Source organism: Poecilia formosa, unplaced genomic scaffold, assembly GCF_000485575.1.
Source record: "Poecilia formosa unplaced genomic scaffold, Poecilia_formosa-5.1.2 Scaffold35, whole genome shotgun sequence".
Classification (NCBI taxonomy): Eukaryota; Metazoa; Chordata; class Actinopteri; order Cyprinodontiformes; family Poeciliidae; genus Poecilia; species Poecilia formosa.
The window spans coordinates 2,536,679-2,563,438 of NW_006799974.1; the positions used below are offsets into that span (position 1 = coordinate 2,536,679).

The window sequence follows — 26,760 nt, forward strand, 5'->3', positions numbered from 1 at the left end:
TTTGCAATAAAGCAGAAAATAAAAAGCTGCACTCATCTTCTCTGAGCCCTGCTGAGATCTTTACCCCACGATGACTGGCGACCCACATTCTGTTAGAAGGACTTTGTGCATCAGAGAAATTACAAAGTTTTCTCAAGAACACTTGGGAAACAAAGCAACCCGGTGCAGTGAGAGATAGAGGCTTTAACTGTTTAAACAGCCACATTCAGAGCTGTCCAAAAAAATCCAGACAAGCAGCAAGAAAGTTTTCCTCGCAGAGACGCGTGCCATCAAAGATGTTCTCCAATGCCACAACATCCACAAGGCGCATTGTAGCTTTAACTGCTTGACTGAGTCCTAGAGTATTTGTTGTCAAAACAAGCCATGCGTGAGGCTATTCTGCTGTGTACCAATTCATAATAACTTATACAACATTGGAGAACAGTCTGGAAGGAGAAAACCTTCAATTTTCAGCCAAGATGGAATAAAAAACATAAAATGTGAAAATTAAATGAAAGGGACCAGAAGTGTGCTGCTAAAATGCAAAGACTAATCCTGTCAGGTTAATTACAGATGTGATAAAATTATTTGTAATTTTTATTTTATTTTTGTTCACATTTGTTTGTTGGTCTTTAAGTGGATATTAAACAACTGTAAAATAACTGAAGTGACTTAGTAATTCATTTCAAAATGGTACACTTATTTTCATTCGTTACAGTGTTAAATTAATCAATCGCTTATTTTTGAAGATTATCACATACAGATATAACAGAAACATGAAATTGTGTTTCTCAGACAACTAAAATAGCAACTAAGACCAATGAAAAGTATTTTAATAGAGACATTCTTTGTTATGCTCCACACATTGCCAGAGAAGCTGGCTGTTCAGAAAGTAACGTAAGGTTACTAAAGTAATTACATTACATTAATTAATTACATTACTAAAGTAATGTAAGGTTTAGTGGAAGAAAAAAGTGTGGTAAAAAATGTTTGCACAGACAACTGATAAGTGCAGCCTGGGGGGAAGTTAGGAAAACAGTTAATTCAAGTGTTTGGGGCAGATTTCACAGAGACAGACTGCATCGAGAATATGTACTTTATAGACAGACAGATTCAGGACATTGGCTGCAGCTGTCACTTGTTTTGAGTCACTTCTGACCAAGAGACAACATCAGAAACATCTTACTTGAGCTAAGAGGAAGAAGAACTGACCTGATGCTGCTTATGATGAAAGTAAATTTTGCATTTCTTTAGTCAAACAAGGTCTCAGAGTATAGAGGAATAGTGTAGGGGTGCAGTCAGCTCTTTGCTGACTGAAGTTTCTACAGTCAGGGAAGATTTCATGTGTTGGTGTTGGTCCGCTGTGTTTTGTCAATTTAAAAAATGCAGCACATGCCTCGTTCTGCTGACAAGCTTTATGAAGATCCTGTTTTGCTTCTCCAGCAGCACTTTGCACCTGACCTCGCTGCCAAAACTAACAGTTCCTGGTTTTAATTAGATTGGATTTACTGGGCTGATTGACCACCAGAGGTTATGGGCTATTGTCGGGAGGAAGATGAGAAACACCAGAACAATGCAAATGAGCTGAAGGCCAATAAAGAAGCAAGGAAAAAAAAACTCAACAGAGCCATGAACTGATCTCCTCTATCACATGCCTCATTGATGCAGTAATTCATGCACAAAAAGCCCAGACCAAGCATTGAGTGCAAACACTGAACCGTTCAAGACTAGCATTTCTATATTCACCATTCCTTTCTAATGGTTCTTCATAATCTTTACATTTTCAGAAAAACTCAATTCCAATGTTTCAAAAGTCGTTAGGCATTATTGTTAAAATAAATAAATACATTCCTGAAACAATTAAATATGTCTGGAATTACATGTACATTTAAAATGTTTATAAGTGTAGAAGCTGTAGAAAGTTAAAATAGGCTCCATTTTAGAGAGCAGACTGAAAAAGCAAAAGATTGTCCAAAGTAATATAAATGTCCAACACATCTTTTACTTTCTAGTGCGTAATTATTTGCTGGAATAATGGGTGCTGAGTGTTTTAAACGTGGCCCAGAAGGCTTTTTCCTTTAGTGAGTTGTAAACCTCAGCACAGCCACCATAAAAGCTCTGCAACGGTTCCAAAGCCAAAACAAAATGACTTTTCTCCCTACAGCTGCTCGTAAGGCCTCATTTACACAACAGGATTCTCTTTCCTGAACAGGTATTAACAAAACAATAAACAATAAGAAAAACCAGCTTTACAATGACTGGAATAGCTTTTCTAACATTTTTCTCTTACTGCGTTGTCAAAAAGTTCCAGTAAGGCTTCTAAACACTTTATTCACATTTTAGGAAAATGCCATTTTAATTGCTCCTTTCACTCTTCTCATATTATGTTATTTTGAGCACTTTCTGTGTATTTGACTGTTTTGGCTATTATCATCTAAACCATAATGTGGACATCCATTACAGAAAGAGGCCAGCCAAATGGACCCATATATTACAGCCATGAATAGCATGAATGCATTTTGAAACATAACAATCTATCTTGTTCTGCCTATTGATATGATGATGATGATAACACATTTTTGACACATTTTTCTGCAGAAATGAATCACCGTGGATGGTTTCCATCAGTATGGCTTTTTAAATCATGTACCATGAAATGTTGGATATATATATATATATACACACAAATGCCCAGTTTAGTCAAGGAGAAATAAACTTTGTCTGCCTTTATTGATATGTCTGTCTGCAGTTCAGCCAGTTCACTGAAAGTGATATGTAATTATCACATAGTCTGACCACATAAGATTGCCGTCGGGGGACGTTGCTGACTGGGTGCTTATGGAGACCTGACACTGACACCCTCAGTTGAAGTCTGAAAGGGGCTTATGAAACTACTTACTGTAACAACCAAGTTCCACTCATCGCTCCACAAAGCTCATTATTACCCAGCAATCCACTTAAGCCTCTTTATTCACAGCTATTCACATAAACACACACACTTATTACTACTATCTTTGTAAGGACACTCACTGAAACAAACAGAGCCCTTCAACCTTCCCTAAATGTTTGACCCCAGCTAAAACCTAATCCCGAACTTCACTCCAAAACCGAGTCACAAGCTGCTGGCGTCTTTTTGGGGATTTTTTTTTTTTTTTACAAGTGCATTAATTCATAGATCTAAAAAGACCACAGAAATATGATTATTATGACAAATAGAGAATCGAAACAGGGCAGTTACAGAAACAATCTTCTCTGTGGTCGTTCTGCTTATTCAAAGGACTAACAATAATGTCCTGACACTAGTCCTGACACTAATGTCTATCTTGTGGGAAATTTCTATCATTAATTTCCCTCGTTAAAAACTGTAAGACTTCCAGGAGTAATAGAGTTTCCTTTACAGTGCACCACAGGACTACAATAATCTGTGCATGCCTGGTTCAATCTAATAAATATATATTTGTTCTGGTTGAGGAACGTAGAGCAAGATGCACAGTGTAGTTTACCATCCATATGTCGTTATGTCTACCTTTGTAAAGCAAGTCTTCTTTTATATCTTTCTTACCGCATTAATATTATATTTTAAAATTATTATTTTTTCATCTTTTTATCACCATAAGCATAGCACAGATTATATCCCACATCTCACATCTACAATACATGAAGTCCTTGCAGAACTACAATAATCTGCCACAAGTTTGTTGATCGGGTTTCTTTTTCCTGCCATGAGCAAGTTGGCATTTTTAAAGTCGAGAACAGTATCGTTCTCATGACATTCAGTTCAGCTGCAATTAGACTCTCTTTAGTTCAACCATTGCACATTCAGTGCCTTGCAAAAGCACTCAAACCCCTTAAGCCTTTTTTACAATTGTCACCTTACAACCAACATCTTGAATGTGTATTTATAGGATTACTCTGTGACAAACTAACACAAAGTAGTGCAAAGTTATGAGGTGTGAGGGCGATGGCTCATTGTTTTCAATTTAATTTTAGATATTTAATTTTGACAAGTTAGCAATTGCATGCAGACCCACAAAAACCTAACTTTGTAGAGCTACCTCCCACTGTAATTTCAGCTGGAAATCTTTTTCTTCCACGTTGATTGCACACTTAGAATAAATGTGCAATATACTTCTCGTAATTTTCTCAGATTAATGCTCTTCTTTCCCAAACTATCGATTCAGATGGATAGCCACGTCTTGTTAAATCTCTAGTTATTGCCTACTCTCTCCATTTTCAGATGATGGATAACTCTGAACTGTTCAACGGCTCAGATATTATTTTATAACCATCACTTCTTTATACGCCTGACTGCTTTATCTCTCACATGTTTGCTGTGTTCCTTGGTTTTCACAGTGCAGGTTGTTGACTAATAGTATAACAAATATAGAAGTGACTTCTGAATAACAAAATAATTTATTTGGCTGCTGGTCTATTCCAACAAAATGCCAGTAAAATACTCTGAAGTTTGAAGTGTAAAAATGTCAAAAAGGAGAAATGTTCAAGCTGCATGAATACGTTTGCAAGATGCTGTATTACAAATCTCAGATGTTGTGATACAGAAATGTGTAAATTGATAAAACGCTACAATAACACCTAATTATCATAATCACACTTATGTTTAAATGCGAAATTAAGGAACTGGCTTAACTGAGAACACTGTGGACAAACACAATTTGACCATCTACTAAAACCAAATCCACTTTTAAAAACAGGAATGCCTTATTATGCAACATTTTTCTATTGCAATTGCATTGTCACACTCTGCTAAAAGTGGAGCTGCTAATGACACATATTGCTGGCAGGCAGATCTCCCCAATGCTCCTGTGGAAAGGTTACAGACGGTATCTGAGACCTGAAACAAAATATCAGGCAGCACTGCAGCCATCTTCCACCGCTGATTCATATTCTGCACACAGTGGGATCACTTTCAGTGTACACACACCCAGACAGGCCTCGACTAATGACTTGCAGCTCGCTGCTTAATCGGTCGACATACAAGTCTGAGCGTTTAAACCCAGTAAGCTTCTGCCTGATGTGTTTCTTTCGCTTTTTTCCCCCTCCATCAGCTCTAATGGCTCACATGAAACTTTAACTGGAAAACTTAGGGTTGGAAACACTGGCTGCTGCCTTTTCTGCGTTCTAGATAAAAAGCTTACTCCACAATAGCCGTGTCTGAGTGAAGCTTCCAAGTAATTAACACATTATTAAAAAGTTTCCACTTCTTAAAGCTTTGGCCCCTTCTAAGAGCATAAACTGTTCGTGAAGGATGCTAAAATGTGAATCACCACCAGGTTTTAACATCTTGGAGGAATAGCCATTCAATATAGTGTAAGGGTGAAGACTCATTGAGAATTCAACAATAATATGATAAAAACTTGTTCAGTAGAAAGACTGAGCTCATTGTTGGTCAGAAATTGTAATAGATTTTATGTAGTTATTCAATATCAAAACCAGTTAAACATGGTTGTTGTATTTAAAAATCAAGAAATCAACTTCAAAAATGTAAAAGAAAGTCCTATAATGTAAATTATGAGGGTTTTTCTAGTTTTTAAGGCTGACTTAATTGAGCATCTCATTTTGACCAGTACAGAGCTTAGCCAAACAATCACATTAGGAGTTTATATAAAACACCAACACCAAGTAGTGCATAATTATAAAGTGGACAGAAAATGTTTTGAGCTTTTTTTCTATTTTTTGTATCAATAAATACATGAAAATTGTGGCGTACAATCGCATGCAACACCCATTATTCACTTTGTATGTCATTAGTCTGCAGATCACCTGTTTTAATGTTAGTACAAATATTTTAATTCTGCAGGAGGCCTCAAAGCTTTATTTGCATCATGTTTTAATCCATCCCCCATTAAACACAGAGGTGGCAGCATCAGGCTGTGGGAAAGCTTTTCTTTGGTAAACACCAAGAAAGTGCGAAGAAGGTTTAGGAGATGGGTAGAGCTAAACACAGGCTGATCCAGTTAAACTAGTTAGAGGCTAAAAACAAATACATACAACAGTTGTTAGGTTTTTCATTTTAAACATTACTTTAAAACACATATCATTAATACAACCCCCCCATCAATATGCATGAACTAAATCTGAAAAAGGTCAAAATAATTCAAACACTCAATAAATCCCACTGATCTGTATTATTTCAAACAAAATCACCATCCATTCGAAAGAAAACCTGAACTCAACTCAGAATGCTATTAAGCCGGAAGAAAAACAGCAAATATTGCGTTAAAGCGAGACGTCCCCGAGGACACAGGCAGCCTACTCACAGTCAAGTCAGCACATCCTTTCTACGACTTAAGAAAAGCTAATTCCCCAATGAGAAGCCCTCGCTGCTGTGTGTGCTGACACACTGGAAGAGAATTCGCACTATGTTTGATCATGTCTTTGGTGCCAATACAGTACGCTTGCAAACAGAGAGCAGAGAAATCCAGGTCACGCTCAAAGCCCTTCAAAGATTTCTTATTTTGCACACAGTTGTCTCACTCCACTAAAACTCCCATTTCCTTATTCCCTTTTTGTGTTGCACTGCATTATTACTGAGCATTTTCCTCTGCGCAGCGCCTCTGTCTGTTCTGGTAATCATTGCTAGTCACGCTAGCATTCAGAGTATGCCCTTTTTGCCCTCTTCTCTGTTTGCCATGCTGACCCTTGTTTGTTGTTTTTCTTTTACCGTCCTGTTTTTCCTCGCAGCTTTTTTCCCATATTTGGATTCCCTATTTTCTTCTCCTCGTTAGTCCTCACTTCCCCTTTCTCTTCCCTTCCCATTACACTTTAACAACCTTTGTGCTTTAATGCGGTTTCGCCTAGTAAATAATTAATACCTTGACCTCTTGCCACTAAGACCACATCAAACAGCAGCTTTAAGGGGGTTCCTTTAATGTTCTCCTTAAATTTATCTTTTTCAACCATCATATGGTTTTGAATAGTTAGTATAAATTTTTTAGCAGGATCCTTGAACGCAAACCCGAGCGAGAAGGCGTTTGTTTCCTCGCTGTCGATGAACATTTTGTCTGTACTCAATAAATCACACAGCGATCATTTCATTTTTGATTGGGTTGCATGAGTTGGTGCTCAGAGACCTCGGAGTGACTCAGAGAAAGTGGAGTCATGCCCCGCTAATAAGAAACATACTACGTAGAGAACGATGGCACCACCGAAATGCATTTGTCCTCACCAGCCATTAATGTCAAATCTCCCAGAGAAATGATGGCATTTATTAAAAGTGAGTGTGCAGACGGAAAAAATGTGCTCACATGTGTGTGACTCTTAACTACCGCATAGAGAAGCGCGAACAAGCGGTGGGTGAATATTAGCATTCTCTGAATGTAGTTGTTAAATCACAGCTTGAGCTTAAATGACAAAAACCGGCAGACAGCTCCAGGTATAGATGAGGACAACCGGCTGTGAAATAGTCCTGTGAGCTTGTCACAAACCTGCGTCAGAGTAAGATGTGACACATTGCTGAATAAGTTTGTGACAAGTTGAAGATGTATGTCATTTAACATGTAATCTTATTTAACTTCACAGGGGACCATGATTTGCTTGTGTGGGTGGTTACAGAGCAAATTAAACTACTGAGTGTTAAAACGCCACTTCATCTTAAAAATGAGCTCTTCCATGGTGAGATTTACTGAAAACTGGAGTCAGAGTGGGGCTTCATGGGTTTCTGGAGACAATAATCTTTACCAGTAAAACATTGCAGGCAACCATCTTATCTTTCCCATCCATCGTTGCCAGGTTGGTGAATTCCAGACCCATTTAGTCTTATGATGGAGCTCAATAAATAAGAATTAAGCAACTTCAGCTAGTTTCCGTGAATAATTAGTTACAGTAAACTGCAATACACATTTGTTGAAAGCTAAAGGTCATAATTTGGGTCCAGCTTAAAGTATTTATTTAAGTAGCAGTGGCTGATTATGATATGCTATATGAATTTCACTTTCTTGTCAATAGTTTTAGCGTTTTGAAGGACTTTATAACTGTAATAAAAATTACTTTTTAAAAAATAAAAATCCCCACAAAAACACTGAATCTCAGGTTAGACACTAAAAAGAACCAAAGCCGCTAAAAAAAAAAAAAGTTCTTACTTTAATATGATCACAGTGGGGGTCATAACACAGGAGGAGGAGGGAGGGAGATATTAAGAGGAGCTTTAACTAAAATCTAGGGTAAGCCTCAGTAATATGGTAAGATATACAGATTTGGTCAGCCAGCTGATTGGGGGGTTTACATTTGCTGGCAAAAAAAAAAAATACAATTAAGATTACATGAGCTCTTAAAGGCTGCGATCTTGGAACCGAGGTTTTCTATTAGAGCGCGGGGAAAGATGAGCAGTCTCATCTTACTGACATTAACAACATGAACACATATGGCATACCTCAACCTGCTGGCAGATCTGAATGAGCTTGGCCATTTGGTTCTCCAGTTCACTGTTCCTCTTCACCAGGTTGGTCAGGTTGTTCTCCAGAGTTTGCTGTTTGAAGGGACACGGAGGGGAACAAAAGGAAGAAAAAGAGAATGAGAGAGAGGAAGAGATCACTAACAATGTCTGTCTGAGTGCCAGATTTTCTGGCAATTCTATGTGATCACATTTTAAAATTTGTGTGTAATGTGATGATGAATAATGTGTCTTTTAATTTACTAGGTAATAAGATGGTAACATCTGAGTTGCTGAGTTTTCTAAGACATAAACACCAAACAGGCGCAACATTTTGACCTAATGCTGCCAATTAGTGTGTTGGTCGCACTTTTCGCTGCCAAAGCAGCCCTGACCCATGAGGTGCAGACGTTAGTCTAGACCCAGAAGGCTTGCTGTGGTGTCTGGCACTAAGATGTTACCAGCAGATCGTTGAAGTACAGCAAGTTGTGAAGTGGGCCTCTATAGATCAGACTTCTTAAGCCAGCACAGATGCTCAATTTAATTAAGATCTGATCATTTGGAGGCCAAGTCAACACAACAAATCACTGCTGAACCATTTCTGTTTGTGGCACGGTGCATTATCCTGCTGAAAGAGATTACAGCCATCAGCAAATACAGTTCACCCAGGGTTTCTCAGCAGAACACTGTTCAAAGCAGAACACTGGCTCGGCCAGCTCACTGGCTCCCAAAAAGAGCCCCTCCTTTTATACTGCAGTTATAATGCCAACTGTGTTTGCTTTTGGCTGTGGCCAGAGGTCGGCATGGGCAATCTGACTGATCTGCTGCTTTGCAGCCCTATAAGCAGCTGTTTACTGTGTATTCTGCCACCTTCCTGTTTGAGGTACAGTAGTTCGCCTGTAGGACGAGGATCTGATCCTTCACTGCAAAAACACAAAATCTTACCAAGTATTTTCGGTCTGGTTTCTAATGTAAATATCTTAATATACTTGAAAAATGTCAAAACTAGCTTAAAAGTAACTTTTAGCTAGATAAAGAAGGTTGTTGCAAGTCCATAATTCCTTAATGTTGATTTAAAAAAAAGTACTAGTTCCACTGGCAGATTATTTTACTGACAATATGGGAAACACATTCAACCTTGGGAGACAATCTTACCCACCAGTGTAACCATCTCAAAGTTGCCCTTGTTGAACTTTCTCAGATCCTTATATGTGGCCATTTATTCCAGCTTTCAACAAGTCATCTTTGAGGTCAGTGCTCATTTATTGCCTAATACATCCCACCTACTATCAGGTTCAACGATGAAGAGATGATTAGTATGAATCACCTCATCTGTCAGTGATCAAACGCTGTGCCTGATTGGTGAATGGTATAATCCACATTAGAGCATTTGAATATTTATACATGTTGAACAGAGAGGTTTTTTTTTTAACATGCAATGATTATCTTTAGTGCAGCTCAAACATAGAGAGTTTAGGGCAATAAAAGTAAAAGCCTTATTGATATTTCCAGGTATCTTCTGGGTGGGATGTTATAATAAAGTGCAACACAACACTACATAGGTAAAACATGCATTGCTATGATGGATCTTATATTAAAGTAAATAAAACCATACCAATTAACGACTTTGCCTTGGATTGTATAAGGTTAAAGCTTTCTATTTGATCATCAATTAAATATATTTTCACACTTAGGGTTTGTTCTTTGGTAAGTAGATGTAGAAAATGGAAGAGATTACTTCAAACCTGCTTAATGTAATGAAAGAAAAGCTTCTATCAGGGGAGACTTAATATTGTACAATAAAAAATGAGTGAAACTTTCCTTCTGACATGAATGTGTGGAGAATGAATGTTACACAATTCAGTAATAATCATAAAATAAAAGTCTCTGAATGTTTGCTTAAATGGAAGCACATGATTTTCTTCTGATTATTTTATCTTGTCAGGTTCATTCTTCATATTCCCACAATAAATCTCTATTAGTGCAAATAAATGCAGCATCCAAAACAGGAGGTGATACAAGAGCCAACAAACGTCCATTTGTGTTTTAACTGTCTAACCTTATTTCATGTTACATCAAAGCCACGGAAAGAACACTGTGATCTCTGAAAATAATCAGCCTTCGCTAATAATTTTAATGATCAAACACTCAATTACAGCCCATTGACCGTGGCTGTTTAACCAATGCAAAACAAAAGACGATCTCACAGAAAAATAAACTCACTCGTGACAGTACAAAAGATAAAAAAATGGAGATAAGGAAATGAGAAGGCACAAAAAGCAGCTGCCATTCAAAACGAAGCAAATCAATGGTGGAGGCATCAAAAACAACATTTGCAGCTGCAAAGAAAACAGTGGAACAAAGCAGCAGACAAGCGGCGGGCGTTTGAAGTGTCTCCACTCATGCAAGTGAAGAGGGGGAGTGGATCTGGACGAACACCTGGTCTGTAGGTCGTTTGCCTGAATGCAGCTCTGTCTGCTTCCCCCCTCAATCAGGAATCCTTAGTGGTTTCCAGTATCTCCTCAACCTGTCAGTCAGCCTGATATACTCTGTCTATCTGTTGTCTGTTTGACTTTGTGGCCAGTTAATTACCTATCCGATTCCTTATCTTCCTTTCTGCATCCTGTCCTTATCCGGCCAAGTGTCTACCTGTGTGCCTTATTGTTGCTCTGTGGGAACAGTGGAGGAAGGGGGGAGGGAGTGTGGATGGGCACAGGGGTTTCGGGGTTCTGGTAAAAAGGCAGCCGGGGAACTCACCGCAGCGCTTGTCTTTGAAGCCTCCATTACTGCATCTGACACTCTGCCCGGGCTCACCTGATAAGCCTACAACACACACACATACACCTACATAAGTGCACACGTAAACACACACACAGACAAGCTCGATCGCACAACATCTGCAAGCTTAATGCACAGCAACCGAGGAGAGGCGCTCCAGAGAATGTTGAATGCAGATGAGACAGAAACGTTTAGGCTGGCTGTTGACATTTGTTCCTTCAGAAGCAGCGCTGAGCTTAGATCATGAGAGAGAGAGAGCGCTGGGCTGTCTCAGGGAGCCTGAAGAGGAGCCTCAGTGAGTGGGGACAGATGGGTCATTAATTAGCAAGCTGGGGACCAGGATGATTAATACATCAGAACACAGCTGCCCCACCTGAGACTGCAGGGAAGTAAGCTCCTCTGTCCGCAACAGACCTACATACATGTATGCATGCTGTGGTTTATGACTCACTGGGTGTTTCTTTGCTACAAATGTGTGTCTGGATACCACAAGAGATGGACTTCTACCCAGGTTTATTCACAAAATGCCAGCACATTAGAAGGTGACCACATTGAAAATACCTAAGTGCGTTCTCGCCCTGACATAATGTCCAACTTGCAGCATTAAATACTTAAGCACCAAGAAGTCAGCTGGTGACCAGAAGTGGCGGGCCATGATCTTAAAACTCTTTCTTCAAAAACAATGAAGACACAATACTTGAGAGCTACCAGATCACGCTGAGAGCAACACTAAACTCAGTTAAATAGTTTCAATATCAGTTTAGCTTTTAAGACCAAAAGTTATTTAACAGGAGTCTGTACTTTTTATGGCAAGACATGTTAAAGATTAATACAGGCTGTGAAAGAGAAAGAGACTTGGACCGTAGATAACTGTCTGGGTGAATGGACTTTAACAAAAATGTTCTGTTTAGTCATGTTCATCCTCCTCTCATGAGAGACACTTGGAAAATGTTGGCATCCTTTCAAATTCTATATTGAACATGTGACAATATTTTCAACAGTTTAGTAAAAGAGTAAAAACACGTTTTTTTTCAATTTCAAACAAAAAACCTTATGCAAGTCATGAACAAATTCAATGACTTAGCCTCCCATACATCAGTGTTTTAGAATCTCTTCACATTACCAGCCAAATTATTAAATTATTATTAAGGCTCAAATCATAAATTTCTGCAATAAAACGAGGTCAGTAGCAAAGCAACAAAACACTCAATTTCTAAAAAGAAATAATCAAAAGTTTGGTCTTGAACCTCTCTCACCTCGAAAGTAAACATAAGTCAGTAGACCGATTCAAAAAGGACAGTGGACAAGGATCTCACAGCGCTACAAAAATAGAAAAAATTCTCCCCAAAAATCTGAATAACATTGTTTCATGAACAACAGTGGTCAAGCAGGGGCAGAACGCTGTATGAGTCAGATGGAAATGACTAGGCGTAGCCTCAAAAGTGACTTAGAAGAGGCAAAACTTGCTGACTTGAATAGCATCTGGGCTGCCAGCCATAGCCAGTGCTGGTCAGTGAGTAATGCAGTAATTTACGCATGTTTTGATGATCAAAGTTGCAGAAATAAACCCCAAAGACGAGTACTACAGCAGTTAGAAGACATCACAGGAGTTGGGAGGGATGCTAATTTATATACAATCTGATTTTTCAAGACAGTGGGAAAAAAAGACAAGAATGAGAGAGAAGGTAATATGTAGTGCCTTGCAAAACCATTATTACCCCTTCAGCATTTTCACATTTAAAAAAAGATTACAACCAACAGTTTTTATTTATTTCATTGGGATTTTATAAGACAGACCAATAGAGTAACGCATAGAAATACTGATAAACTGCAAACCTCCCTAGCCGTCGCCATCCACCTAAATATAGGAAGCAATTCTGGAGGAACTGCTGCGATATATAACTTTGGTGAAATAATCTGTCAATGAGTTTACAATCTGGGTTATGGTATGTAGGGACACAACAAACATATGGAAGATGCTGTTGTAAGAGGAGGCATTTGTTAAACATTAATAGCCTATGGGTTCAAAACAGTGTGGCAGAAAACACTTCACATCGTCAAGAAAACATCGTGCTCCTGTAAAACATGGTGGTGGGAGGGCTCCGTAGAAACTAACCACGTTCCCCTTCCAACACAGAACAACAGGTAAAATGAAACACAGGGTCAACCCGGAAGAAAAAAAATCTGTTAGAGGCTGCAAAAGACTTGAGACTGTAATGGAGGTCCGTCTTCTCAAACCATTGAGAAGTGTTTAGATCAAATCTCATCTAACTGATCTATTTTGTGTTTTATTTAGTGTCTGAATGGTCAAAGTTAATCGAAAAGAACTAACTTTTCAACTACCTTTGAAGCTTCAAGTGATATTAAGTTCTGCAAGGTGATTTAGTTTTAAAAAAAATAACACATAGATTTGTTTTATCTTGTCATCCAGGATATTTTTAATTTCTTTACGTAGATACAGGAACACAAATTGTGATTTCTGTTCACAAAGGTTTGGTCTGACTTCTACTGTCACCCTTACGGGTTCTGCCTTGTAGGGAAGATAGGTGACAGAAAGAGTGAAGCAGGAGCAAACCTCAACAAGAAAAATCATTACAGCACCCAACAGGCATCGGAGATAGCTAGCACCACCCAGAGATAGTGAGCTGAAGCAGAAAAAAAGAACATAAATAGAAAAAGGAAATATCGACAGAACAAAGACAAGAAGGAGGTTGCAACCAACCAAGTGTTGAATGGATGGTTTCAGGCATGGGGTAATATCAGTCATCCTCTGATTCAGCTCTGGACATGGCATCTTATGACAGCGAATACAGAGAAGGCCACTGAGATGGAGGGGGTTGATGAGATGGAAATAGGTCTGGGCCCCATGCTGTGAGGGGCAGCTCGGCTGAGTAGTTCCCGTCTGGCTCGCCCTCCAACCCGGTCGTCTTTCCGTCTCTTCTCTTCTCCTCTCTTCTTTTCTATTATTATTCATCTTCCTGCCATTCACTGGCTTACACTTTTCCTTATACAGTATGCTTTTTCGAGCTCTTCAACCTGTGTCTGGCTGCTTCAGTCCTTATTCTGTCTGCCCGCAGCACAAGTACATCCGCGACTGCTGACAGCCCCTCAACTTGGGTTACATCAGCCGCCTGCACATGACATCATTGTGTTGAGGGGCTTCTGGGCTTCATTTCCTTACAGATGATCCATGTCTACTAAGAAAAATTTCCTATTTATGTTACAATATCCACGGAGAGAGAAGAGAGGGATAATAGCTGTAAAAATGGACAGCTCTGCGTTTGACACAACTGTCACAATTCACTGTGTTATCGTCACAGTCCAGAGTGTTTCTTGGGGTTTGTTTACTTCAAAGTGCTGCTTAATAACAAAATCACACAGAATTACATCATCTGGGCTGTGCATCGGGGCAACTTTGACAGTAATTATGAATTATTATTTAGATTTCGGTGAAATATTATTATGCTAATCCTAACACAATGGCCACTGAACTTATTTTAGATGAGGTTTGAATTAAACCTCATCCAAAGCAATTAGACAATTAGTGTAGAACAATTTGCATTCATCAATTGCAGTACTGTTGTTTGTTGAACAAATACAAGGACAAACATATCAAATAAAAAATGGTAACATGAGGATGGAAATGTGAAAAACATCCTAAGGTAATGTGAAGTAAAATTGACTTTAAATAGGTGAAATTAAACTCAATTAAATCCCCTGAAAAAAAAAATCACTGAATTTATAGGTGGAAGTAAAGATAAGCATCTTCATCAGTGTCTGATGTAAAAATAGCACAGACAGTCAAACGTGTAAAAGACCAAGAGAGTCTCAGAATGAGTGCTTCTGGAGCATTCACACACTTAGAAACAGCAAAAGATAACATCTTACGAATTTCCACTTTTCGTCCCAGAGGACGCAATTTTATGCTGAACTCTGCCCCTGTTTAATTAGATGACACTCACCAGTAGTTGAATTTCTGGGTCATTACAAGAATCGTGACAACAAAAGTCCAAGAGAAACCACAACACAGACAGAACATAACTCCCTAAGGCCAAGCATGTATGTTCAAAGTCTTTTCTTATAATTTAATCAATACTTTCCCCTATCCACAAGAGAAACAAGACACTAAGAGATCCAGAAACGAAAGCAAGAGTTTTAGCTCACACAGGGCTGAACAAGCTCACTTTCCAGAAGTTGTTAAGAAGGCTTTTCAGAACCTGGACATGTCGTAACTCAAGCCTCCTGGGAAACACTGCTTTTTGTCTAACGATGATATTTCACAGAATAAAATCCTTGAGAACAACAAATTGTAGCAGCTTATTTTAAACAGAGTCATGCTTGTCACACAACCTTCAAGCATGGAGCTCAATTAATGAGGCCAATAGGGATGCAAAAACCCAGTAAAAATGTAAACACATTTTTCTTCTGTCTTGCTTAAAAAAAGCAGATTATTAGACTATGGTGGCCCCTGTACCGAATCCATCAAGACAAGAGTTTTCTGCTAAGAAATGCACTGCAGAAAAATAAATATTAAATTACTACATTAAAGTTAAAAGCACACATGTTCACTTATTTCCTCAGACTTGTTGGAAAAAGCTAAAAAAGGGAAAGAATGAAAAAAAGAGAAAAAAAACTTTCCAAAGCTTTTACCACGGTTCCCAGCTGCCTTCATCCCAAAACACTTAATATTGGAGGATGGTACCTTAAATGGACACAAATCCAATAAAAATTGTAAGTTTTTAGCCGCGTGAGGGGATTAAGGTCAAGCCATTTCTCACTGGCTTTGAAAGGGAATAATGACTGTGTAGTTAATGTCATAACCACCGAGCACCAGTGAGGAGGTCTGGCATTTAAATTTGTTTATAAGACTATTTGATATTCATGGAGGTGTCTGTGCTTTTAGCTTCCCAATTATTTGTTAAGGTCTGCAACAGTATAACCTGGGACTCCTGAGGACCAGTCGAATGGACGGAGAGAATAAAAATGAAATGGGGGAAAAAATAAAAATAAAAAAAAAATGAATTTGTACGAAGCACAGGCATTACCTTGGCCACTTTCAGATCCTCTGTCCTTTATGAGCTGTTTACCACGAGATTACAGACAAATGATACCAAGACATTTGAAGTATAAGAAGATGGGAAATTTGGGTATTGTAAGAGGTGCCTGGGTTGAAATAAAATAGGCTAGAGGAAAACAGTTATATGGTTGAATGGGCTTAAAGGGATCCCGTTTTATTTCAATCAGCCCTCAGTGAATTCTTGGAGGAGAAATGCAATTCCGTATTAACAGATTAAAAATGGGGGAATACAAAAACCACTCAAGTGGCTTGATTGGTGTTCCAAATAATCAATATTTTCTTTGAAAGAAAAAAAGGCGTCTCCTGCTCCCTTTGTTGAGTGCTCTTTCTTATCCTGCCATATGTGTTTGTGTGTCTAAAAATGGGTTTAGATGTAAATAACTGTGCTCCTGCATAATAAGCATGCGTTTTATTGCAATGGTAAAAATGTGCAAAATATCTGTTGTGTCTGAATTGCAAATCTTATTTTTTATTTTTTTTTTAACCTTCTGTTAATTTCTGTTCTTGCTTAAATCAAAAATGGTTAACCCCAATTATTAATATGAGTACTTTTTATTGCATCAATATTTCTGAATAATACACCGAACGGATAAAGTTCAAAGACCAGAGTGAATAAGTGGCTCACAAAAGGTTTAAGCCCACTGGAATCTATTAGGAAAAAAGATTGCTTTCTGCTAGAAATGCATGAAAGTGAGTGGCTTTGTGATGAGGGTTAAATGCTTTCAGGGATGGGCTGCAAGAGGTTTAGGTTTTGCTAGTCAAAAGAGGTGCATTAATAATAAAATTCTGAAATGTCACATTTTAGCAAATAATGAGAATGCCGACTGTGTTTTCTTTTTTAAATCTGAGGTACCAGAATGCAGTGATGCTGTCATTGTTAATTAGTTGAAGAAAGGCGATGGTCTAAGATTCTCTGCTGCTGAGTCCTTTCTGGGTTCTTCTTCATCTCTCCCAGTGGTTTTTCCCAGTACGCTCCCAGTGGAAACACATTTTTTTTTGTGTGGGGTTAATTGGGGAATCCAAATTTGCCTGTAGGTGTGACAGTAAGCATGCAGAGCTGTCTGTCACTCTGGGTTAGTTATGTGATGACAAATTCAGTGAGTATACCCACTGGGATCATTTTCAACAGCCTGTCTCCCACTAAAGAACGAAGATGGATGGCTTCCCAGATAGAACAAATGATAGGACAAAGAAGAAAAATTAACGTTAAATCAATCTTATGGCTACAAAAACCAAAACATGCAATCAATAATAATAATAATAAAAAAAAACCGGACAGAAATCAAAGAGGGCTGTGTCTAGACTGAAGTATGACTGAAGTTCTTTCAGCTTTTATTCGATCTCTGTGTGTCTCTTCCAGTTTCCAGTAGCCACAAGCTGTCCATTCCACTAACATCAGAAATCGCAGCATCTTAACAACTTGCAGGATTGACAGGATAGCTAAGTATGATTCATCAGCTGAGCTGGATGTTGTGCCCCACACTGCAGGTCTTTGTTGTCTGAATCCACCGTGTCCTCACTGGATGATACCGTTAGATTAGAGTGACCAGCTGAAGGACACGCAAGGAATGCTGATGATTTAAAGATTTCAGTGATGCCTAACGAGTGTGACTCCTGGCAAAAGCCCATATTATCCAAAACCTGTGAGGTTTATAGAGATAAGAGTCTGTAGTAGAGTTCGGATAAATTGGCAGCAGGATTTTAATTAACTACCAATATGTCAGACAGTTTTAAAAAATGTATTTCAGCTCTGAAGGAAATAATCAGCAAATGATCTGCAAAATATATATTTTTTCCACTTCAACTCACTCATTCATTCATTACTTTTCCTGCTGATAACAAAAGTAAGTACTAGGGTGGAGTTGGCTCCCAGATACTCAATAATCACAACTATCTAAGCATTTGGTTTTTTGCTATATTCTGCTGGGTCTTCTTGTTTTGATTGGATCTTTTTGTTTGTTTGTTTTGTTTGTTTCTTTGATTAAACATAAGCAGCTTATTCAAGGAACTTTGCACATGTTGAAAAATCACCTGAATGTGAGCAAAATACACACTAGTGAGGCTCTTTAGAGTGAAGCCACAACTAAAACTGACAGAAACAGCTGGCTGATGCAAAAAAAAAGATGCCTTGATTGGCTATTAGGGTGGAGCATGAATGTTATCTCTGATTTCATAAGAAATTTAGCCTAACAAAAAAATCAGCTCTGCCACCAAACATCTCCGAACACTAACTTAGTTTCACTTGAATAAACACAGTCAGGTTGTGCTTCTGATTAGGTGGCCTGTTATAATCCCTTTGGAGCTTGAGGACCGAACAAAGATTGTCAGAGAAGCGAGATAACCACAGCCTTCAGCAGCGCCTGGCTAGCTAATCCAGAAGAATGCTGAGCTGAAACCCAGGTGTTGTTCTCACTAAATCTCCTGTAAGCCTCTAAGCAGAAAAACATCCAACCATATGAAGAAGTAGAAGAGTGTGGACATGTCAATGGAGTTGCATTTAAGGGGAGAGTATAGTTGACTAAGAGTTTGACAAGTCATGAAGCTATTCTTGTCTGATAACTGAAATGTCACCTTGTCACCGTTTAGTTCCTGCTTCAGTCTGACAGTAGTTACAACTCTGTGATCCTTGGGCTGAGTGCCCCTGACTCAAAGGTCAATGTTCACTTAAAAGATGGAGAAGATGATAACAAGAGAAAGATGGATACAGGAGCTCTTTGAAAATATCATGCTATGTATCAGTAAAATCTCAAAGCTACTTCCAGTGGTAGACGGCAGTAAAAGTTTCAGTTAAATTGATAATAAAATAAGAGATTTGTTTTGCCTTTAGTACGTCAGTCCTTAGTTCTGTCTTCAGTATGTTGAAATCCCAAGTTCTTGGTTGCAATTGAATGCGCCATTACAGTCACATTTGTTGAATGTTGTGCTCTTTTAGAGGTGTAGACAATGGAAACCAAGCCTACATGCTGTACAGTGATCGCACCTCCTGAATGGGTTTAATGTCATACAACTTTCCTATTTCTATCATTTCTGGAGACACTGAGCTAAACTTTCCCACCAATAAAGTATGGCTTCTTTTAAAGTTGACACAGCAGCCGGGAAAGTCAATGATCCCATTATTATAATTGACCAACTCATACAGGCATGAAAACACACTGCCCTTTTGAAAAATAGATAATGCAGAAGACAAATTGGTAATGCTGTGTGTCTTGCTGACTCCAGTCCTTCATTGTAATATTTTCTTCAATTGTGTTCTAACATATTCCGTGTTCTCTAAAATGTTCTGGCCTGCTTATCTAAAAAGACAACTATTTTCTTGATTTTGTCAATAATAAATATGTAATATCATGTAATGTATGAAAGAGACAGAGCTGATTTGTGAGTTGAAAGCCTAAATATGGTGAGGCTGTGGCTCAGCAGTTCTCTTGCCATCGAAGTTGCAGGTTTGAGTCCGGCTTCCACCTGCCAAATAATGCTGTTCCCTCAGCTCAAGGCGCTTCAGTTCAAGCTGCCTACCGATCTCCATGTCAGAGTGTGGATGTGTGCAATCGTGAATGCAACTGGCTCAGTGTGGAAAGGGTTTGGGTGGTAGATTTTGATTATAAAACGCTAATATATTCAGTCCATTTATTTAAAAAAAAGCTGTAAACTTTCAAGCCCACATATTTCCCACTTTCTGTCTCCTTTGGTTAACATCCGACTTGGTCTTCTCTTGTTTGTCACTTACATGCTATGCTTGCTAATACTTGTTAGATTTGATCTCTGAGGGACACGCAGTTACCAAAAGCATCTGGGAAACACCGAGACGGAACAGCTGTATTTTTACTACCCTGAGAAATCGAGATTGAAAGCTTAGCACTCTTTGGCTGTGAAAACACAGTGAGTAAGTGACATGGCAGCTGAGAGGTTTCTCTCGGCGGCTCCGCGGCTTTTCAGAGTCCTCTGCGGTGTTTTACCATATCGCTCTGGGCAAAGTGACGTATCAGATAGTTTCACTTACGACGCACGGACCGGAGTACATTTACACTCCTAGAAAATTCATGTGCATTTCACAAATGTTGCATGTGCGGGGCTTTCTGGTTGAGCTGGTGTGCAACTCCAATCCATTTCCCCCATTTGAGGGGAAGCTACATGGAAGCAGCAAGGGATTCAGGCTGGAGGCAAAAGTGAAGTAAATTTTTTTCTAAGACTGTTCTCCCTCCTATTATCATCACTTTTCTGCAATCTGTCCTTTGGTGCGAAAAATTAACAGTGCCACTGCCAGCTGATTTAGATTTTCTTCAGTGTCCTCTTCCAAAAAGACACAAAACAGCATTTAAGAAGGATTTCAGTGTATCCATATCTTCCTTTTAGGGGTTTGCAAGAGTATTCATGCTTTTTATGTTTCCTATATAAATAAAACAAAAGTACAAATTGATTCGCAGCAGCTTTTGTTGTTGATGTTTAGCTAATATATGACATGTGAGAGAAGTTTAATGAGTATAAATACTTTTACAACACACTGCATGCTACATTTTTAAGAATACTTTGACGTGTCAAAAATAATTGTATTATTCATGTTTAACTCATTGTTAGCACAAGGTCTGACCTGACACAGGATCACGTAAGGATGTTTACACGAAAGGAAAAAAAAAACAAACAAAGCAATTGAAATTGCTACAGGCAATCTTATGAAATGCAAAAGCAATTTTCGTAGCTACTGTGATGCATAATTTAGTGACTGAAATGTGTCACCTTTCCTTTATTGGCTGAAGGATCATTTTAATCCTCGAATTGAATGTCTGATTGTTTATCCCGGATAATAAGCTTGTCAAGTGAATACTTTAAATCTAGGACGTAAACAATTACTCCCTGTAAGTGGGATGGATCTCCTGAGATTAAAAACAAAAAAAATCTGCGATGAAATGGGTCGCGCTGACAGCTGAAGCCTAAGTTGTGGGTTTGTTGAAGCCCTGATGGGTGCAAACGAGGACTTGCCCATCAAACCTTGAGCACTGATGAGTGAAGACCCATCAACGTTGCCACTGCCGAGTCCCATCGTCGTTTCATTTCCTTTCTTCTCTTTCTCCTGCTTTTTTCCTTCTATGACACCTCTGATTTCCAGAGTACCATTTCCACTGCTTCTGTTCAGATGCTGTTGTCATGTCCTCATGTCGTCGCTAATCTTGATAGTTATTTTCCTCACCTCTTTTTTAGTCTGTTAGAATGGAACAACAGCGACAACAAAACTGGCGTTCTGATTGTTCAATGCAATGATTGGTCCTGCCTTTTGTTTAAGTTTAACAGGCTTGATTGTGACAGTTGCCTTAAGAGAGATAGCAGACACAACAGAGGAAATTTCAGCAACCACAGAGACAACTGCAGCAGCCTGAATTTGAAGTGACATTTTTCATCTGACCTTTAATTATTTAAGGCCTACATATTAATCTATTCTCTCTGTAGAGTCTTTCATCTGTAATCCTAAAGGTGCTGTACATGTCATGTTTTTAAACCTTTAGTTACTCAGCAGAAACAGTGATCTCTTGAGATTATTGAAACTTATGATACAGTTTTTTTCCCTCTAGCAGTTCAGACTGTTTTCTATGAAAGGGATCATTGGTTTTGTAACAGAGGGATTTGCAAACGGCCAACTCTGGAAACTGATTACTACTATTTTATTTACCTGAGGGTTTAAATGCCATTAGCAACTAACTTTCTCAAAGTAAACTAGTCTGGTGCCCTCAATAAGAAGCTAAAAGAAGTAGAAAGATAAAAAATAAACAGATACAATTGTGGAGTGTCCTGGTGAAGGAAATGTCGATGCAAAACAAAACAAAACAAAACAAAACAAAAAAGCTAAGGAATTATGTACTTGACATTTATAGTAACATTTCACAAGCCTAAAATGTACCTTTCCAGAAACTGTCCACTTTAAAAATAAGATTTTATAAACCTTTATAAACTTTCAAACTGTTGCCATGTTTGCAATGCCTGGTTATTACACTGCATTATTTTAGGATATTAAAACGACACAGTTTGAGAAAAGAAAATGTTCCCTTCTGGTTTGCCTCTAAATGAAAAGGAGTTTTACAAGGTTTTGATAAAAGGTTATGACCAGTTATTTTTACCCTGCAGTAGATAACATTTGGGCACACTCATTTATTATGAATGAAGATTAGTTAGACATGGGGGCTGAATGTGACGGCTAGTCTGAACGGGACACGGCAAAAGCAGAAATTAGTTCAGGTGAACACTATTTTAGGAAACTTTAAGTCATTGTTACCTTGTATTTGGTGTTTGTTTGTACAGATAATGGTGGATATTTCCATAGGAGATGGTGATAGGAGGCAATTCTACACCAGTAATCTTCCTGTATGAATCGTATACAATGAATGGGTAATCTGATGCTCTTCAGGTCAGAATAATTGTCTAATATCAATGTGAAGCAAAAACATAGCAATTTACGAAAACACTAATATAGGGATTTTCATGCTGGCATAATTTGAGGCAGTTACACTAACTGCAGACCCCTAACATGTTTGGCTCTTTGTGCATTTTTAAGATTATTGGACCAACCTTCTTGTTCCATGTCAATGATATTTCCTTCCCCTTCCTTAAAAATAAACTATGTTGTTCCCTGGGTTTTCAGGGAAAACAATAAAAAAAGGACAAATAGGTTTGATTAAAGACATTGTAGACGGATGTTTGCTGCTGTACTGAATATGAAAGTAGACAATACTATCATTACGCTAGTTTGAGACACAGACAGATGTCTGTCTCAAGAATTTTATCTTGGCCAACAGCACATCTAAGGGCCCGACAGGATTCAAATGTAAAACTGATGAAGATCCTGATTCTGATAAAGACCCAAATTTCAAAAATGTTGCAGTTGGTGACGGACAAAAATAACTAAACCCAATCCCAAGCTTTTCCCCTTCATGCATGGTCTCGATCAACAATGCAGCTCGAGACACTTTACAAGTTCAAACTCCTTCTTTTAAAATGTTTTAAAGAGATTTACCCCATCTCTGATTTGTTACCTTGTAAGGGATTTGGTTTTGGAAGCAGATCATCAAATATTTATAGAGGAAGTCATTTGAGTCTAGTGCTGATGGCAACACCTACATATACTTGTTTCCCCGATGGCAGCTTAATAAAAGTGTCAGAACTGTCATAAACAGCACTGGAAAACAATCAAAGTCGCCTGCAATGCTTTTATTTTTTTGTAAATGTTTTGAGATTATATTTTTTGGAAATTGTACATTTGTTTGTATTTATTCCAATTGTTTTATTTCCCTTTTTCATGTCCATCCATCCATCCATATATATATAGATGGGAGAGCATTTACACCCGTGGAGGAAGCTCATTTCAGCTGCTTGTATCTACAATCTCACTCTTTCAGTCACTGCCCAGAGCATGTGACCATAGATAAGTGCAGGAATGTAGAGCAGTCGGTAAATTGTTCAACAAGTCATCACATGTTTTTTTAATCAAATTTCTCCTTTAAAGATGTTATCATGTATTCTTTGAGCAAAGCGCTTGAGGCGTATTTGAGAACACACACAGAAAAAACTTGCAACAATAGAGGCTGACGAAAGTGGAAATGAATAGCAAGACTTCTCTCTTGAAGATCTTCAGTGATCATTTCAGAGCAAAGATGCTGTACAAAAAAACTACTTGACCCAATAAGTATCTTTCATTGAGATGATTTTGTGAGACTCAATGATGCTTCCTGTTAGAATTGTTGCCTCATTCACTTAAACAAGGCTAACATTTATACTACCAGTGAACAGCACTGTACCACCAACTTCATTACAGCTTGTAGCCATCACAATCAGCACCAGAAGCAAGAAAAAAACTCAAAATGACTTGGTAGATAGAAAGCAAGAAGGTATTTGGATAAGCTAAAGTAGCATAAGTTCAGACTATCTGCAGTACCACTGGGGATACAAGCAGAATACAGCATTAAATTGTTTTATGAGCCGTGAATTTAAACAGAATACAATTTGATTGAAACATTCTGTCAAAATTCACTCATCTACCATGGAGTTCAGCTGATCAGCTCAAATTCTTCTGCCTCTTGTGACGTCATTGATCAGAACGTACACCAAGCACGATTTATTTGGTAAAACCCAGCTGTGGAGTATTTATTAAAATTGCACATTTATAAATAAAAAATACATATATACACTGCAGTGTCTTTATGCAAGACTCCAGACAGCTAAGATAAATAACTTATTCACATCACCACGGAAACGAGATACAAACTTTTTTTTCCTACATTTTGCCCATCTCGGCCCCAGTTTGCAAACAAAAGTTTGGTGAATTACAGTCGCTGATGTTCACAAGAATGTTGCGTTTTTTTCTGCCTTTTTAATATCTGGTTAGCTTTATTCTGACCTTAGAGATGGTTCAGTGCTGAAAAGGGTAACAAAAAGCAAATGGTGAACAATGTCAGACAGAAAGTCTGTTCGAAGTTGTTTAGTAGGATGACACACTCACAATCCTGTGTTGTGATGAATAATCACAACAATCTACCAACGACGCTTGTCATAGCTGCTGTGTCATGTTAAATGTCTGAATTTTTTTTCTGAAGAAATATTTGATGAAAAAGGCAATCACATATTTTTTTTTAAAAAATATCAACTGTAGAAAAGTTTTGGTGTTGACATCACCTTCTCTAGTTAACATGAATTGCAAATTGTTGCTAAAAGATTAAAGAAGTAATTGTTCTTTTACATCAATCGGGAGCAGATTGATGTACTTTGAGACAGCAGCCAATTTTCCCAGGAATGACTGTTCCAGCATGTTCATAATGCGGTCATATAGTGTAATCTTCAGATGAAATGCTGGAGAAGAAAAAAAAGGATCAAGAATAGAATAATGCTGTTGTACTGGTTCAGTCAATTCCAGACCTCAAGCCAATTAAAATGGTGTGGTGAGACCTCAAAGAGATGTGCAAAACGGATGGCCGCAAACCTCAATGAACTATGGCAACACTGTAGAACGAGTTCCTTCCTAACAATGTGAGAAACAGACACGGCCAATCTGAGTGCCATTACTCCCAGTTATTGCTGCTAAATGTGGTTTTACACGATCTTAAATGAAAGGGTATACACAGCTTTTCACACACTAGGCCTGCATTCTGGGTCACACACTTCAATAAGCGATAGGTTGCTGTTCATGTGAACTTGTATTTAACTTTTTACAGTCTGGGTAAGAGTTTTTTTTCTGTCTTTTTAAGAGCTTAACTAAAGGGAAAACATTCCGGAAAGGCAATATACTCATAACTCTTGCTGTGGTTCCTCTTTAGTCCCATCTATGTGTGTGATGTGCACTGTGAGAAATCATGCTTCAGTGTCTCCAGGGGGACAGCAGCTGATATGAGAGAGACAGCCCCTTGGTTTCTGCATTTCTGTGTGGGTTTTCTTTCCACTGCAGGACATTCCTCTCCGTGTGACTAAACTTCCTCTGTCTGACTCCAAACAAAGTGATGGTGTTGATGATGACAGATTGATACCTTTAGCTGTCAATGTTCCTAACCTGCGGAAAAACATAAGTTCTGAACCATGTCGACAGTTGAGATCCAGGCGACGTGGAACTGATGGGATCTCTTTGAACCCAACATAAACTAATGTCTGTGGACTGAGGGCTTGGTTTTATAAGCAACACTATAAAGATGCGACAGACAACTGTTGAATTTTATGTACAAAGACCATCCTGTTCACCAGATTTTATGAGTAAGCCAAAACAAACCCTAAATGTGTTAGAAAGGCTCACTCACAATAATCAGCTGTTTCTTTTCTCTTGTGTTTGGTAAAGAAGAAGTTTCATACTTAGTAATAACATTTTGTTGCAAGGGGTGCACAGTGGGGCAATTGGTAGAACTGTTGCCTTGCAGGAATAAAGTTATTTGTACAAATCCGTGTCTGGGACGTTTCTGCCTTCTGATTGTGCATGCACGGCTTCTCTCCAAGTACTGACTGACCTGACTGTTAGATTAATCAGACTCTCTAAACTGTTGTTAGGTGTGTATGCGTGTCTATGTGTATGCATGCATGGTCATTTTACCTGTGTCTTTCCAATAATGGGTAGATATATATTTTTTTTTTTACTTTTTCCTCTTAGGTTAAAGTGATATTGAAAAACTGAATTGTGCTTTGATAGCTCTTAGTTTCTTAATCAGCTTTATTACTGTAGCATGAGTGCTAGTTTTATTACTTATTGGTCTGCAATTGAAACAAGATTATGGGATCTTTTTATTTAATAATTACTATTAAGTATAAGTTATTTTTTTGTTTGCTCTTGTACTTGTTTTTTTATATATATGTGTCTAATAAAATAGTTCAGTGTGACTTAATATTGTCAGCTGGGGAATGAGAGATAAAAAGCCACAGAGCTCATGTACGATTTCACACAGATTCCTATTATAAGCTGAACTAAAGAAATGTGAATTTCAGTGGATTTTACAGTGCTAATACTTTAACACCCTAAAGAAAAATCTCAAAATAAAACAGAGGAAAAAACACCATGCATAATCCATAATAGACTCTTCTGCAA

At 38.3% G+C, this 26,760-nt stretch overlaps 1 protein-coding gene across 5 annotated transcripts in view; it reads right to left on the minus strand.

The window, feature by feature from the left end:
• The window catches only part of mid2 (midline 2), a 150,592-nt gene that overhangs the window by 32,994 nt on the left and 90,838 nt on the right, over positions 1 to 26,760 (minus strand). For 4 of the 5 annotated variants that reach the window (XM_007550380.2, XM_016670597.1, XM_007550379.2 and 1 more), the window contains 2 exons: positions 11,126 to 11,191; positions 8,369 to 8,464 (listed from right to left, as the gene is read on the minus strand). In XM_007550380.2, the coding sequence (XP_007550442.1) occupies positions 8,369 to 8,464; positions 11,126 to 11,191 (162 nt within the window). The remainder of the gene's footprint in view (positions 1 to 8,368; positions 8,465 to 11,125; positions 11,192 to 26,760) is intronic. The other variant, XM_007550381.2, reaches the window with a different exon arrangement.